This window comes from Sturnira hondurensis, unplaced genomic scaffold (genome assembly GCF_014824575.4).
Source record: "Sturnira hondurensis isolate 20B ecotype Veracruz unplaced genomic scaffold, ASM1482457v3 Scaffold0018728, whole genome shotgun sequence".
Taxonomy (NCBI): domain Eukaryota; kingdom Metazoa; phylum Chordata; class Mammalia; order Chiroptera; family Phyllostomidae; genus Sturnira; species Sturnira hondurensis.
Window position 1 is genome coordinate 19,155,739 of NW_028091359.1, and position 16,982 is coordinate 19,172,720.

At 41.6% G+C, this 16,982-nt stretch overlaps 1 protein-coding gene across 2 annotated transcripts in view; it reads right to left on the reverse strand.

The window, feature by feature from the left end:
• Positions 1 to 13,013: 13,013 nt before the first annotated feature.
• YWHAE (tyrosine 3-monooxygenase/tryptophan 5-monooxygenase activation protein epsilon) overlaps positions 13,014 to 16,982 on the reverse strand; it is a 46,735-nt gene continuing 42,766 nt past the window's right edge. Inside the window, exons 6-7 of one of the 2 annotated variants that reach the window (XM_037070368.1) lie at positions 15,756 to 15,799; positions 13,014 to 13,947 (exon numbers count right to left, since the gene is read on the reverse strand). In XM_037070368.1, the coding sequence (XP_036926263.1) occupies positions 15,792 to 15,799 (8 nt within the window). In that variant the 3' untranslated portion in view covers positions 13,014 to 13,947; positions 15,756 to 15,791. The remainder of the gene's footprint in view (positions 13,948 to 15,755; positions 15,800 to 16,982) is intronic. The other variant, XM_037070367.1, reaches the window with a different exon arrangement.

Genomic DNA, 16,982 nt, shown 5'->3' on the forward strand with positions numbered 1-16,982 from the left:
TCGGCTTGGGAGACTCATTTACTAGATTTGTATGGATGGGCAGGAAAGGATGAGAGAATGGCACTGGGCTTAATCAGCACATTTTCTCATTTACTCCTCACCAAGAATCCGTTTGAAGTAGGTTCCCATGTTACAGGTGAGAAAACTGAGGGGTTGAACCTCTGGTAGGCGACGGAACCAGAAGGCAGCGCATGTCTTCCAAGACTCTTTCCACCACAAACAGGATGCCTTGCCGTCGACCACCCACTGGACAAACAGCTCCACTGGACAAACAGCTGTGGCAAATTAACGCCAGGCACTAGTCTGGGTTCCTAGGACCGATTCATCAGCAAGATGGTCAGCACACAGCACGTGTATGTTAAAAGATTTTTTTAAAGGGCATAAAGGAACCATGTGGGCCAGGCTGGCTGGGTTTAAGAAGGGAGACTGGGTGAGCCTGTGGACAAGATGACTTCTAAGCTAAGACTTGGAGAGGGTGAGGTAGGGCGCTATGGGAGTTCTTGGGGAAGAGCGACCCAAGTGAAGGGAACAGCCGGTGCCCCCTAGGTGGGGGCAGGCTTGGAGTGGCTGAGGAATACCGAGGAGGCCCATGTGGCTAGGGCAAAGTGGGGCAGGAGAGGAGCGATAGACGAGGGCACAGGGTACAGGAGGCCAGACAGAGGAGGGCTTTGTAGAGACTGATTTTCACTCTGTGTGAAGTGGTAGCTTTGTTCCCCACAGGCCACCTGGTAGAGAACAAACCTGTGGTCTGGGGCAGGAGATCAGTTCCCATCTGGAGGTCCCTCGTGGTGGCGTGCCAGTGAGTCCAGGGTTCAACACGGGTCAACGTCTAAATGGTACCCAGTGTCCAGGGCAAAGTCAGCTGGGTCCCAGGCAGAGCCTGCCGAGACATGACTTTGGTCAAGGTGTAGGTCACCAGCCTCCCTTGGCAACCACCTCTGGTCTGGCCTAATTTTCCAGGCGTCCTGCCCATTCTCTGGACTACCTGATACCGTTCCAGGGCATTCCTTTTCTGCTCACATTAACAAGAGTCAGATCTTGTTATTTTGGACAAAGAACACCGCCTGGCCCTCTAAAGCAATCTGATCATCTAGGTCTCAAGTGTTACCTCTTCGCGAGGCCTGCCTGACTACCTTGGTCACTTTCTGCCCCATCATCCTGCTTTATTTTCTTCATAGCACTTGCCAACCACATCACTGTTGCATTTGCCCATTCCTTTCTCCCCTCACTTCTTGACAGTTTGGATCACATTTTGCTTATGTACCGCAGTAACTCCAGCCCAGGACTGAGCACCAACTAGCCCTCTAGTATTTGTTGAATGAATGGATGAAGGACACTGTTTGAAATAGGCCAAATCCATGTGTCTGGAATATGTGATTATAGGTTGGGTCTAAGCCCAGATACATGCACAAGACTTCTGTTAGTGCCAAAGACTCCTGGGGTACAGAAGAGAAAGGACCCCACATACCAGAGTTATCCTGAGTAGAGAAAGGGAGAGAATGAGAGAGAAAGAGGGCGGGGGAAAGGGGAGAAAGACTGCAGGGGACTGAGGAGAGAAGGAAGTGAAGGGATGGCAAGAATGGCCTGGGAAAAGCTACAGAAGCCGGCAGGGGTCAGGAAAGCCAGCTCTCCACTGATCGCTCAGGGGTCCAGGAGAAGTGACAGCCCAGGATGGCCAAACACATGACTTTGTAGTGTCCAGTCCCCAAAACAAGTGCTTCAGGGACGGGCTGAAGAGAGATCTAGAAATGAATCACATCAGGAGAGGCATGTCCCCACACCCAGAGCCAGCAGCAAAGGGGACGGGGAGGTCCACTCATTGTCTAGTGGCCAGTGTTGTAACTAATCCTGACCGTGAAGATTCCTGGGTGCATCCAGCAGCCCTGTGCTGGACTCCAGGAGACTGTTGGCCCAAAAAACTGTACAGAGCCGGTCTGAAGATGGATGCAGAACAAGATGGCGCACTAAGGGCTAGACTGACAGAAGGCTCGGAGTTCAGGTCTGGGCTGTGAGGCAGGGACAGGGGAGGAGCAGGAATTGGGCACATGTGGTTTCCAGGAGTGACACCGCCCTCTGTGGACAAGAGACCCGGCCAGCACAAAGCCCGTTTGTGAGGACACCCTGGAGCAGCCCCCCGACTCCCCGGAGCGCTCCAGCACAAGCAGAGGCTGTGGTGGGCGGTGGCCTCCGGACACTCTGCTCTCCCGCGAAGTGTTCCCCACGATGAAGGCAGCATCCCCATGTCTGCCCCTGAGCAGAACTCGGGCCAGCTGGGGACAGGCAGTTCGGTCCTGGACCATTTCAGCAGGGAATCCTTAAAGACTCTAAGAAAGTGGCAGGAACCTGAGAGGTGCCAAAATTGCAATGTTAGTGGCCCTAACACAGAGACATGTGCACACTTAATCCTCATAATTATGAGATATTGTTTTAATCCCCACTTTATAGGTGAGAAAACCGAGACAGAGTACCATGCTCAAGGATAATTAAGGGGTTGAGCTGGGATTTGAACCCAAGCCTGTAGCTTCAGAAACCAGTCTTCAATGTCTACGATACATTGCTGGGTGATGCAGATGGTGGTGGTACCAGGCCTAACAGAAGATTCTCAGGTCCCTCAAGGTCCCAGGGTTCTGCTCTGCCAGGAAGGCTCCCAAGGCTCCCCCTCAGTCCTTGCTGTCAGTCCTGACCACATGCAGCACTGCCCAATGGGCTCCCAATTTGTCACAAGCCCCAATTCCCTTCTGTGTCCCATGGATCTGGAGATGTGAAACGGGAGCACTTGTGTGGCTGCCCAGGGGCCAGGTGTGAGCCAGTGCGAATGCATCCCATTTTAGGAATCAGAAAACAGAATCCAAGCGCTCAGAGCGTCCTGGGTTCTCCTCTCTGCTGCTCTGCACCTTCATCCTTTTACCTCTCCTCACACTTTCTCAGCCGACTCCTCAACACATAAATGATCCACAACGTGGCCTCAGCCCCGAGTGTGGGTGGCTCTCTGCTTGGCTCACCCCACTTACCTAGGAATGTTTTCTCTTAGTTTCTCCAGAGAGCAATGGCTCAATCCAGGTTACAATTCACCTCTTTGGGTCAATGGGTCAAAGGGTCAGGGGACGAGGTCACAAGGTAAAACCATGGCTTGTGGGCAGGACACATGGTCAAGTATGCCCTTCATAAGGTCCCTGAGCCAGTGGGAAAGGAGGAAGTACCAGCCAAGGGAAAGAAGGGACAGAGACCAAAGACCAGCGCCACAAGCACATCACGGCAGAAACCATTCCAAAAGCAAAGGCCAGTGAGCAGCCAAGAGCAAAACACTAAAACAACAAAAAAAACCCTAAACGATCAAGAGTGCATTAACTCCATTGTGATCCACACGGAGGTTAGAAAGTAATGCAGCCATTTCCATTTTAATTATGAACATGGCAAGGCAATTTGGCAAGTAACTTGGCAAGGTGTGATAGAAAGTGAAGGGACAAAGGAATGAGTCTAGACTGCAGTCCTTTTTATTCTCAATATTATATATATTGGTAAGATATACATATAATTTATCACTTTAACCACTTTTAAAAAGATTTTTAGAGGGGAAGGGACAGAGAAAGAGGGAGAGGAACATCGACATGTGAGATAAATCTTACCTCTCACACCCCCCGACAGGGAACCAAACCCGAGGCATTTAGGTTCACAGGCCGGCACTCAACTCACTGAGCCACACCAGTCAGGGAATCATTTTAAGCATGTTTAGGTTTACAATTCAACGGCACTAAGTGCATTCATAAGGTAGTGCTCCCATCACCACTATTCCCAGAATGTTATCAACCTAAATTAACAATTAACTTCCTGTTGTCCCTCATCCCAGCCCCTGGTAGAGTTGTTTTAAGTAGTTTAAAAAAAACTGCTTCTTGAGAGGAACATCAATGTAGGGTTACCTCTTCTGCACCCACTACTGGGGTACTGGGGACCTAGCCAGCAATCCACGCACGAGCCCTGACTGAGAATCCAATTGGCAAATCTTTGGTTTGCAGGCCGGTGCTCAAATCCACTGAGCCACACCAGCCAGGGCCATTTTCTCTTTGAATTTGCCTCTTCTGGTTATCTCACCTAACTGGAATTATTTGTCCTTTTAAGTCTGGCTCATCTCACTTAGAATAGTATTTTCAAGTTTCCTCCATGTTAGCTCCTTTCTATGGCTAATATTCCACGGTACGGGAAAGGCCTTTTTGTTCAATCATCAACTGAACAGCACATGCCCATTTTTTAGCTAGTTGTGAATGATACTGCTGGAAATTTTTTAAATGTTCATTTTTTCAAAACATATGGCATAATCTGCAGAACAATGCCACGTACTCCTCAGAGGATGTTCCCAGCCAGCCATCAATGAACGAAAGTTCCCAACTCTGAAGCCTTACCGAGCTTCCAACCTCCTCAGATCTGTCCACACAAATGCTCACCTTCTCCTGCTTTCTTCTGGATTAAACAGAATTGTTTATGTCCAGACTTTTAGCTAAATTTCTTTGCATTATTTTTATATCATGCTTGCCCTAAGTATTACCACATATCCTTTTTATCTCTGAATCTTCTTAGAGTTACCATCATGTTACTTCAAGTAATATTTTAAAAGTTGCAAGCAAATGATTTCACTTACCACCCCTGGCTGCTTTTCATGCTATAGTTATATATGATGTGCTTATATATATTAATCCCAAAACACAGGTCTATTCTTTGCTTTAAACACATAAAATATTTTTCTTAGATTTATTTTTTAGAGGGGGAAGGGAAAAAGAGGGAGAGAACACCAATGTGCGGTTGCCTCTCACATACCCCTCACTGGGGACCTGCCCACAACCCAGGCACGTGCCCTGACTGGGAATCAAACTGGCAACCCCTTGGTTCGCAGGCCAGCACTCGACTACTGAGCCATACCAGCCAGGGCACACAAAATTTTTTTTTAAACTGGGAGAGAAATAAGTCTTTTAAAAACGTACTTTCATATTTACCATTCATGTGCTCTTCCATCCCTTCTTGTAGATTATGTATGTCAACTGTTCCACCCTGTCTTTAGCATCACTAAAGAAAAACTTCTGGGGACTTCCAGCCAAGATGGAGGCATAGGTGGAAACACTGTGCCCCCTCCCACAACTAAAGACAGCAAAGTTTTAGTATGAAAAAAAGCAGCCAAAACAGTGAAAATTGGAACTCTACGGAAGTCCGACAACTACGAACCACTCAGCCAGACTGGTAAGAGGGGCGGAGTCAGCAGCGGAGTGGGGTCGGGCAGGAAAGACCACTCGGTCTGACCCATCCTGGAGCAGAGGTGGAGGCAGTTGGTGGATCCCAGGTGTGGGGTGAACGAGAGGACCCAGTGAGGGCACAGGGCGGCTGGCTATCTGTGGTCACACACTCTCCTGCAGATAAACCACGCAAAGGAGCGAACAGTGAGACAGACCGCTCAGGCTAGGGCCCCAGCGATGGGAATTAGAGCCTGAAAGCACCAACTGGAAAGACTCTCCGGGTTGAGGGGCTGGGAGAGGCTCCCAGGCTCACAGAGAGTTCGTTGGAGAGACCCACAGGGTCCTGGAGAGTACATAAGCCCACACACCCAGGAACCAGCACCAGAGGGGCCCAATTTGCTTGTGAGAAGCCGCAGAGGGAACAGAAATCTGAGAGAGCACAGAGCAGAGCAAAGCGCTTTTCCCTCTGACCCCGCCCCCACATACAGCATCACAACCCAGATACTGGGTCACCCAGCCCTGATGAATACCTAAGGCTCTGCCCCTCACACATAACAGGTGCAAACAGACCAAACATTATGACTCAAGAACAGCTCAAAGCCCCAGAGCCTATAATTCTAAGTGACCAAGAAATAGCAAACCTCTCAGATGCACAGTTCAAAACACTGGTGGTCAGGATGCTCACGGAATTGGCTGATTTTAGCCACAAATTAGAGGAACATGTGAAGGCTAAACTGATTGAAATGAAGGGAAATGCACAAGAAACCAATAGTGATGGAAAGGAAACTTGAGACTCAAATCAAGGGAGTGGACCACAAGGAAAAAACAACCAACCAACCAGAGAAGAAGAAACAAGAATTCAAAAAAATGAGGAGAGGCTTAGGAACCTCCAGGACATCTTTAAACGTTCCAATATCCGAACTATAGGGATACCAGAGGGGAAGAGGGACAGCCACCAGTGGAAAACTTATTTGAACAAATAATAAAGAACTTCCCCAGGCTGGCAAAGGAAATAGACTTCCAGGAAATCCAGGAAGCTCAGAGAGTCCCAAACAAGTTGGACCCAAGAAGGAACACACCAAGGCACATCATAATTACATTAGCCAAGATTAAAATGAAGGAGAGAATCCTAGAAGCAGCAAGAGATAAGGGGACAGTCACCCACAAAGGAGTGCCCATCAGACTGTGAGCGGATTTCTCAAAAGAGACTTTACAGGCAAGAAGGGGCTGGAAAGAAGTATTCCAAGTCATGAAATCCAAAGACCTACAGCCAAGATTGCTCTATCCAGCAAAGCTTTCATTTAGAATGGAAGGGCAGATAAAGTGCTTCTCAGATAAGGTTAAATTCAAGGAGTTCATCATCACCAAGCCCTTAATATATGAAATGTTAAAGGGACTTATCTAAGAAAAGGAAGATAAAAAATATGAACAGTGAGAGGACAGCAAACTCACAGTAATTAACAACCACATCTAAAACAAAAGCAAACTAAGAGGACAGTTAGATCAGGAGCAGAACCACAGAAATGAAGATCACATGGTTAGCAACAGGGGAGTGGGAGGAGGAGAGAGGGGGAAAAGGTACAGAGAATAAGCAGCATAGACGGTAGGTAGAAAATAGACGGGGGGAGGGCAGGAATACTATGGGAAATACAGAATCTAAAGAACTTGTGACACACGGACATGAAGGAAAGGGGGGTAATGGTGGGGGAGGGGTGTGCAGGGTGGAGGGGAATGAAGGGGGGAATGGGACAACTGTAATGGCATAATCAATAAAGTATATTTTAAAAAAACAACTTCTGGTGTTATTAACATTTCCTCACCCCAGAAATTTCAGGCATAGGCTCATGAACATAAATGCAAAAATTATACAGGATTTTAGTAAATTAAATCAAAAAATAATTTAAAAGATAATACATAGCTAGGGTTGATCCCAGAATGCAGAATGGGGTTTAACACTGAAAATTCAATCAATGTAATTCACATCAACAAATGAAAAACAAAAACCCGTATTACCATCACAATAGGTGCAGGATAGGCATTCGATAAATCCAACTTCCATTCTTGACAAAAAAGAAATCTCAGCAAGCTAAAAATACCAATGACCTCAACATGATAATGGGCATCTATATAAACTTTAAGGTAACAGCGCACTGGACAGTGAATGACAATGCTTTTCTCTGGAAGATCAGGAACAATACAAGTAGGTCTGCTCTGACTGCTTCTGTTCGACATTGTACTGGAGGTTCCAGCCAGTGCGATCAGGCAAAACAAACAAAAAGTCTCCAAACTTTATATTCACAAGCAGTATGATTCCCTGTGAAGAAACCCGATGAAATCTACAAAACCAAACACCACTACTTGAACTCAGACACCGAGGTCAGCAAGGCTGCACAATACCCAGCCAATTCACAAATGTCCACTTTATTTCTAATACCAGCAATAAGCAATCAAAATGGAATTTTAAAAGCAGGAATTTTAAACATTCATCACAAACATCAAAAATTATGAAATATTTAATGATAATCTGACAAAAGTGAAAGGACAAATTATTGCTGAAAAAAACCTACACTATTAAAAGATAACTTGTTCATGAATCAGAAGACTCATTATTATAGCACACACTTCACAAAATAATACAGATGGCAAATCAACGCATAAAAAGATGCTTAGTCATTAAAAAATACAAAATAAAATCATAATGAGATGCCACTATACACCTATTAGAATGGAAAATTTTAAAGGACTGACCATACCAAGTGCTGGAGGATGGAGGGAACAGGAGCTTTCAGGTACTGCTGGTGGACATGTGAAATGGTACGATCACCTTGTCAAGCAATTTGACAGTTTCTCAGAAAGATATATACCTACCATACTAGTGAAGCACTCCACTCCCATTACATTACAAAGTATATGCCCACATAAAGACTTGTACACGTTCATAGCAGCTTTATTTGTAACAGACAAAAACCAAAAACCCAAGTGTCCATCAGCAGGTGAATAGATAAACAAATTGTGGTATATCAAACAATGGAATACTTCTCAACAATAAAGAGAATGAACTACTGATACACACAAGAAGAATCTCAAAACAATCATGTTGAGTGAAAGGAGCCAGACACCACTCCTAAAAAGAAATATTGTGTGATTCAATTTACATAAAACTAAAAAAAAAAAGCCAAACTAAGGTAAAATAACAAAAAAACGATGAGTGGTTGCTTGTGGGCCGAGGGAAGAATTTACAAAGTACAAAGAAATTTCTGAGAGCGAACGCTATCTTGATTATGATGGTTTAACGGGCATATACATATTCCAAAACTTAAACCATATAGTTTATACACACACACCTTATATGTCAATGATACCTCAATAAATCTGTTTTTAAATGAAAATGTTCTTTCAGAAATTTCCTAAACAAGTATATTTTTCCTGTTACACACATTAGTATCTTATCTTTCTCATTTAACACTCTATGCAGGTATCTTTCTGTATCAGAAGTGGTTTGCCTTTGCCTCATTTTTTATAACAGCAACACAGTGTACATGGGAAGGGTGTACCATGATTGATGGGCATTTAGGTTATTTCTAATTTGCCCTAACGCTGAAATGCAAATATTTTGCATATGTTGTGGGCACACTCACACAAGCAAGAGGTGCATGCACGTAACACTTTCATTTATGTTATCAAGCAGTCGGTCCTCTTAAAAGAGGTATCTCAGGATGTACGTAACTTAGAATTTAGCAAGGTCATGTAATACATGATCAATGTATATTATCACTCTGATAATTTGAAAATAAAACTTAAAATACTATTTTAAATAACACCAAAACCTCAAATACCTCCAAATAAGCCCAACAAAAGGTACCAGACCTCTCCGGAGAAAACCACACGATGTTTAAAAAAATTAAAGACCCAAATGAGAAGAGGGGTATAATATACACTATGTTGATGAATTTGAGGACATGGTTATATAAGATGTCCATTCTTCCCAATTTATCATACATTCGATAAAATTCTGATCAAAATCTTAGGTTTTATTGCTGCTGTTCAATTACTGAAATTGAAAGGTTTATTCTACAATGTGTATAAAAGTGTAAAATGCCAAGAATAGCCAATACAACCTTAAAGAACAAAAAGGAGAAAAAGAGAACTCAAACCACCAGATACTGAATTACTTCCAACCGGTGCTCCACCAGCATTAGGACAAACACGCCCATGAAACAGTAAATGGCGCTGAATCAGCTGAGTATCTGTCCTGTAAAAGGTTGTTTTAAGATTTTTAGAGAGGAGAGGGAAAGGAGCATTGATTGGCTGCCAGGCACGTGCCTTGACCGGGAATCAAACCAACGACCCTTTGGTCTGCATGCTGGCTCTCAACCCACTGAGCCACACCAGCCAGGGCAGAAAAGTATTATTTTTAGTATCTCCCTATTATTATGGACAAAAGCTCCAGAGGATTCTAGATCTAGATATGAACGGTTAAACAATGCTTTTAGAAAAATAACTGAAGAGATCTTGGGGTAGGCAAGTATTCCTTAAATAGGACATATAAAGCACTTACCTTAAAGGAAAATATGGGTAAACTAGACTGTATCAAAATTAAGAACCATTTATCAAAAGACCTCAAGAAAATGAAAAAAAGCAGGGCACAGAAAAACAGGCAAAAGGGGATATTTAACAAAATATGCAAATGTCCAATAAAGCTACTAAAAAGTTGTCTCATTAATCATAAAGAAAATGCAAGTTAAATCCATTCTACTACTATACAAACTCACCTGAATGCTACAGCTAAAAAGTGACCAGATGAAATGCCCAAGGATGTGGTGCAAATGGGATTCCTACGGGCAGTGCTGGGAAACGACACCACTTTGAAATGCGGTTCTGCAGTATCTACTAGAGCTGAACGACTGTGTTCCCTATGACCTAGTTAAGTCCATCCCTAGGTATACATGCTACATTAATGCATACATGTATATACCGAAAGTCCAGAAATGTCCCGAACATTATTTGCAACATTCAAAAACGGAAAATAACCCAGTTTCCATCCATAGAATACAGAGTGGTATACTCACACGATACTGTAGAGCCATGAAAACACACTACTATTTAGCTAATCACATGGACTACCCCCACAAAGTTCAGATAAAAAAGTGTGATTCCATTACTATCAAGTTCAAAAACAGGCAAAACTAACTGATGGTGATCAAAATACTGATTCAGTTGCAGGAGCAATCACTAAGAGAACATAAGGGAGTATTCTAGATTCTGGTCCTATTCTATTTCTTGATGTAGTAGTGCTAAATGGCATGTTCCTTCTGTTAAAATACATTAATTGTATAACTTGTTCTTACAAATTTTAAACTTTATAATTACTTGATATTCTATAGAGCAAGAAATTTTTTAAAGAACAATTTGCAGTCCCCTACACACAGCGGGCCTGTTCCTACAACCCTACGGTGAGTGACGGAGCAAGAGCACCAACCCAGGATCTTTCCCTAGAACAGTAACTGGTACAGGGCGTGTCTCTTAAAAAGCTAGGAAGTGATGTATTTCAGAAATATTTTCACCTAAAGCAGCTAAAAAATGAGTTTGACTTTAAGATATTAAGACTTTGGTTCTCTAGAATAAACCGTCACCACACTGCAGCAACTTAACAATCCACAATCACCGATTTCCTGTTTGTCCAAGCTCTAACTATAAAAATGACTAATTCTTGAACTTACAAATTAAGCTACGAAATAACTGCCAAAAAATTAATCTAGGTAACGAGCCTTTATGACCCTTCCTTTTTAGACAATAGCTACCTCAGAGCCTTAAATGAACTTATTACCATTTATATTCTCAGTTCTCGTAATACGTATCACAACTTTTGAAGGGGTATACCAACTGTAAAACATATGCTTACATCACTAATGTTAAAATATATGGATCTTAAATGATCACCTTAGGATAAGAGGAGAGTCTCAATAGAACACCAAGTTCTGATAAACTAGCAAAAAGTTAACGAAACTCTGAAATCTGCTTGAATTCCACCAGTCCCGTGGCTTTGGGCAAGTTCACCTTCTCCCCATTTGCAAAATGCAAGTGACAGCTTACCTAGTTATCACCTGTGTGCTGTATACCTTTTGAGAGAGACTCAGTGCCTGATACACAGCTAACAATCAATGTTGGCTCATTATTTTAAGTATCAATTACAACCCTACTAACTCCTACGGTATGAAACAAGATAGGGCTGGGTTTACCCAGGAGTTGGATCCAGCACCATCACTTCCTCTGAAATGTCACAATTCTTTTAATCACCCATCCTAGAATCCTACCAGGAATCCCTGTGAACTGTTATTACTTGTAACCATTTTCCCAAAAAATCTTGTGACAATTTCTCAGGACTTCTACTAGCCTAGGTCAGTAACAGCTAATTTATATCCAAGTGGCATTTGTCTGGGGCAGGAGCCAAGTTAGAAGTTATATTGCATTAACTTCCCCTTAGAATGATGTAACTATTCTCTTCTTCCCAGAAGCAAAATACATCTGATTTTCTTTTCTGGCCACCCATCCCAGAACCCAAGCATAGGTATCAATACTCACTTATTGGTGCCAACCCTTTAGAATACATCTAGATTTAAAATTTTCTACAAATGAAACACAAAGAATCATATTTAAAACACAAATTAACTGTACTCTAAGTTATAATGGTAACCCAAATTTCTATGTAAATCAACTGATCCTTGAAGATGACTAAACCAAAAGCTGAAAAACGGGTCACCTGACCAGTTCTAGGAAGTGGCAGTGACACTGTCCCTAGAGTTATCGCCTGTCTGCAATCTTCTGATCTTTGACGGGGACCTTTCTGAAGACCTGTACCAATCTTCTAAGTGCCTCACTGGTTTCTTTGGGTAGCAGGTTTTCTCTCAATACCAAGACTGCCACAAACTTTAAAATGTTCACATCACCCTATTTGCTGAATGAAGTCTACACAGCTAAGGAACCCTTTCACCAAATTCCTGATACAGAATGATGTATATTAACTAAAATATCTATACACACCCATATACAATCTCTAGAAGAAAACTACTTAGTGTTCCTAGAAAGGGGTACCATAGCTATACCACCAGCTGACCATGTGTACAACTGAGAACTATATCGTTCTCTGCTCCTGCCACTGACCTTGGTGGTGGTAGTGAGGATGGGGGGTGGGAATTTTACCTCAGCCTGAGCATAATTTTAAAATATTCAGCCATATTTAGTTATACAACTCACAAATCTATGCTAGGAAATGACCCATAATTACATGTGTATTAAATACACATTTGTTCTTTAATGATTAAAACTCTATATTGCAGCCCTGGCTGGTGTATAGCTCAGTGCATTGAGTGCGGGCCTACGAACCAAAAGCTCACAGTTGATTCCCAGTCAGGGAACATGCCTGGGTTGCAGGCCAGTTCCCAGCAGGGGACCCACGAGAGGCAACCATACATTAATGTTTCTCTCCCCCTCTACTTCCCTTCCCCTCTAAAGATAAATAAAATCTTTTAAAAAATAAAAAAAAAAATTTCTGTATTGCTACCTCGTTTATTAGACAAGATGGGTAATGAGTTGACATGGACTACTTAAGTGTTCTTCACAGCCAGGTTACAGGTCCTTTTTCCCTCCCCCAAAATAATACATCATCATTGGGAAACAAACAAGCAGTTTATGGGGGAGGGGAAAAAAGACACCTTTTCACATTCAGGCAAATAATACCATCAGTGTGTTTAGAGATTTTATTTTAGAAAGATAAAAGATGGAGGCGCAATAATATTTGGCATTTTTAATTTAGGTTTGTTTTATTTAAGTTTAATGTTAATTCCATGCTGTGTTTCAGTAAGAACAATACAGATTCTGTATCTGTGGCTCCAGTCAGATATCCAGTAGTACAAATTAGCTTCAAGTTACACATACTGAACAAAAGAGGTTGAGCGAGCGAAGGAGGAGGGCCAGGAGAGGGGAGGAGAAGAAACAAAGAACTGAACTCGCATGCAGGCTTTTCCATACCACCTTCAATGCTAACCTGCTTCAGAGGAGAGTAAAAGTAGGCAAGAATGAGCAGCCACGGATTGTTGAACTGTTACCAGCACCATGCTTTTCCGCAACATTTCAGCAGAATTTTAAACACTTTTTACAGCAAAACCATTACAATAAACTCCCCAAAAACCTTTAACCACCTCAAGCTAACACCCAGTTAATTTTAAACATTGGTATAAAATCCAATTTGAACAATTAGGAAAAAGAAAAAAAGATACCATACCACATATGCCTCTATATGTGATTAACCTCTCTCTTAGATGCTTGCTTCACCTAGAAGTCTACTGGCTTCCAATGTAACTTCCACTGCTAATGGTTACCTTGCCACATCTGGCAGGAGACAACACAGTAATGCTGAAAAAGCCTCTATACAGTCCTGTTAGTGTCTTAAAGAACCTAAAAGCTGGACCAGTAAAATCCACAGAAATTCACTCTTGCCTTTAAGAACTTTTGAAAACTGTTTTTAAAAAAACCAACAGGGCAGGAACCTAAATTCTGAGACCAAATGTAAAAGTCAGATTTGGTGGTTCTCAGTGACAATGGGGGAATTTCCAAGGGGGGTGGGATGGGAAGGAGTGGGGTGGTCAGAGATGGTTTCTCTTGTTGGCTTTTATGTCTCACTGATTTTCATCTTCCACATCCTGCAGCGCTTCTTTATTCTGCTCTTCACCTGCAAAGGAGAATGACAGTTAATTATTTCATACTGACTACACCAGGCTGTCATGGTCACAAACAAAGGTATCATTCCAAGCATAAAACTCCTTATATTTGCTATAGTTGGTATTAAACAAAGACAAGCAAAGAACTTCTATCATCCTTGACATCTGAGATGCCTGAGCCAAGAGACAGGTGCGGCTGGATCAAGGTCCTAAATGGTGAATAGTCAGGATGAAAAAATAAAACAAATGAACACATAGTATAAGTCAATGTTTTTAGTAACCATATTATTAAAATGATTTTCAAGCTTTCATGTATATTGTGTCAAAATACGCTTTCTCAATAACCTCACCTCATCAAGAATCAGGAATATTTTATAGTTTTTTTGCAAAACCTAGTTTACCCACAAGCCTCACATCAGACATTCTTCAATAAAGAGAACTGAGCAGTAAAATGCTCCAAAGGACTTCTACAGTTCTGGAGAGAGGGTTCTGCTTTTGTAAAAATTTTATGTTTTGTATCTTGGCCAGTCACATCAAACCATAACCAGATTTCTCACTCCAGAGTGAAACAGCATGCTCCAAGTAAACCAGGCCACTGAGGTTATTAAAGAAGCGCATTTAGACTTGTTTTCTCATGCCATTTTTCTTTTCCCTTTGAACATGACGATTAGCCTGAAGAGTTTCAACTGCACTATGACATGCAATAAAAAGCCAGCCTAAATATCTTCCTATTCATAAGCATTAAATATGTCAGCCACAATCTAGAAGCATGCAGACTTTCACTAAAAATTAAAACAAGTTACATTATTTTGTGCAGTAACAAACCACTTATAATTCCGACATATTACTAGTTTGATTCAAAATAATTTAGAAATCAATGAATTAATCCAACAATCATAGTATGTTCAGACCATGCACCCATTCATATTGCTTAATTACTTAATCAGGATGGACAAATGACACTGAAACTGGTTATCTATAGACATAAAGCAGTCACCCTGAGAAATGCCTTTCAACACTCTTGCCCTGACCAGTCTAGCTCAATTAATTCAAGCACCCAAAAGGTCACGAATACGATTCCCAGTCAGGACACATGCCTAAGCTGCAAAAGTTTGGTCCCTGGTTGGGGTGCACACGAGAGGCAGCCCATCAATGTTTCTCTCTCACATCAATGTTTCTGTCTCCCTCAAATCAATAAGCATGTCCTCAGGTGAGGATTAAAAAATAATAATAAACAGTCTTAAAGACCCTGATATAATAAACGATAGATGTTGTCACAGCAACAAGGGTTAAGTAAATAGTCATTTTAAAATTTCCTTTGTGATAAAAATGTTTAGCATTTGTATGTGACTCTAAAAGTACTTGAGGTACATAAAGATTTTTTACTCAAATCTAGAAAAACACATGCAAAGAAATAAAAAAATGCCCATTTATTAAGGAAAGAAACGATGGACTACACAACTATTCTTCCCCAAAGAACAATGATATATTCAAACAGGAACATTTCACTCTCATTTTTAACAGAAATATACTGTTCCAAAATACAGTGAACATATACAACAGTAGAACTCTCTGATTCACTCATAAGCAAACACTAGATTTGCCTAAAGTTCCAAGTAATTTTAGCATAAAAATATTGTCAGATTAATCACACCCAACCAAAGGTGACAGAGGGTAGCAAATCATGAATGTCTTAAAAGGATTTGCATCCTGGAACAGGCAGTTTTGTAAGCAACAGGATGATGATGATATATGCAAGCATGATTAGTGAAGAACCAAAACTAAAAGCAGAATTCACTGTGCCATGGTAATGACTTACAAAGTAGTTTTTAGGAAAGAAGAGTTGGGTTTTCCTTTAGGAATCTATATTGCAAGGAGAAAGGGAGGGAGAACAATCACATGAAAGCAACATTACAAGAAAAATAAATCAAGAGAGCAGGACAAAGGAAAACAGTGACTAGGAAAGTCAGATTTTGGTCTTTTTATTTTGTATAAACTTCACTCTAAGAAATACTTTGTTCCTTTTACCTTTAAGAGGATGAAATAATATCCTTTTAAAGGGCATATAGAACAAAAAAGTTTTCCTTGGATATGTTATTTCTTTGCCCACTGTTTGCAAATTTGGGGGGAAGAGGAATGGGAAGTAGAGAAACCACATTTCCTCTCTGTGGATTTGTGTATGAAACAGTCCTCTGACCACAGGTTAAGAGAACTGGAAATCACTTCATGATAAAAAGTTGTGATCCCTTTAAAGAGTTATGTTCCAACACAGACATTAACATATATTGCAGTCAAAAACATGAAAGCGTGTAAGTAAAAACCGCATACTGCTGTGGCTCACTGGATTGAGCACCGGCCTACGAACCAGAAGATCGAGGTTCAATTTCCAGTCAGGGCACATGCCTGGGTTGCAGGCCAGTTCCCAGTGGGGGGATCCATGAGAGGGAACCATACATTGATGTTTCTCTCCCTCTCTCCTTCCCTTCCCCTCTGAAGATAAATAAATTTTTAAAAACCTTAAAAAAAAACATACATTTTCTTCCTTTAGAAACCCTCAATTCAAATGTTTTGTGATACCATTTTTCCTAGATAGTAAAGCAAAAAAAATGAGGACTCGACTAAATATTGGGTTGAACAAGAAAGTCCATGTGGCCCCTAAAATACAAGATACATTTTTCATTTTCATCAGGAACTTTGGTTTGGCTATTGTGAATATGTCAGCTATCTCCCTCCCATTGGCTTCTAGTGGGTAGAGACCAGGGATACCACTAAACATATTCCAATGTGTAAGGCAGCCCCACAGCAAAGGATTATTTGGCCAAAATGTCAAGAGTACCAAGAAATTTCACAAACCACTTTGACACGTTCAATCAGTTACAGGACCTTCTCCACACACTAAACAAATCTTTTTGTGTTTCAGTTATGTTTTTCACCTTTCTTGAAATAAAGCGTATGTCAAAAACATAGATTTTCTTCCACTTTCAATATTCAAATGGCTACATAAGAATTCACCAGTTTTGATGTTTTAAATGGACACTGATGATGG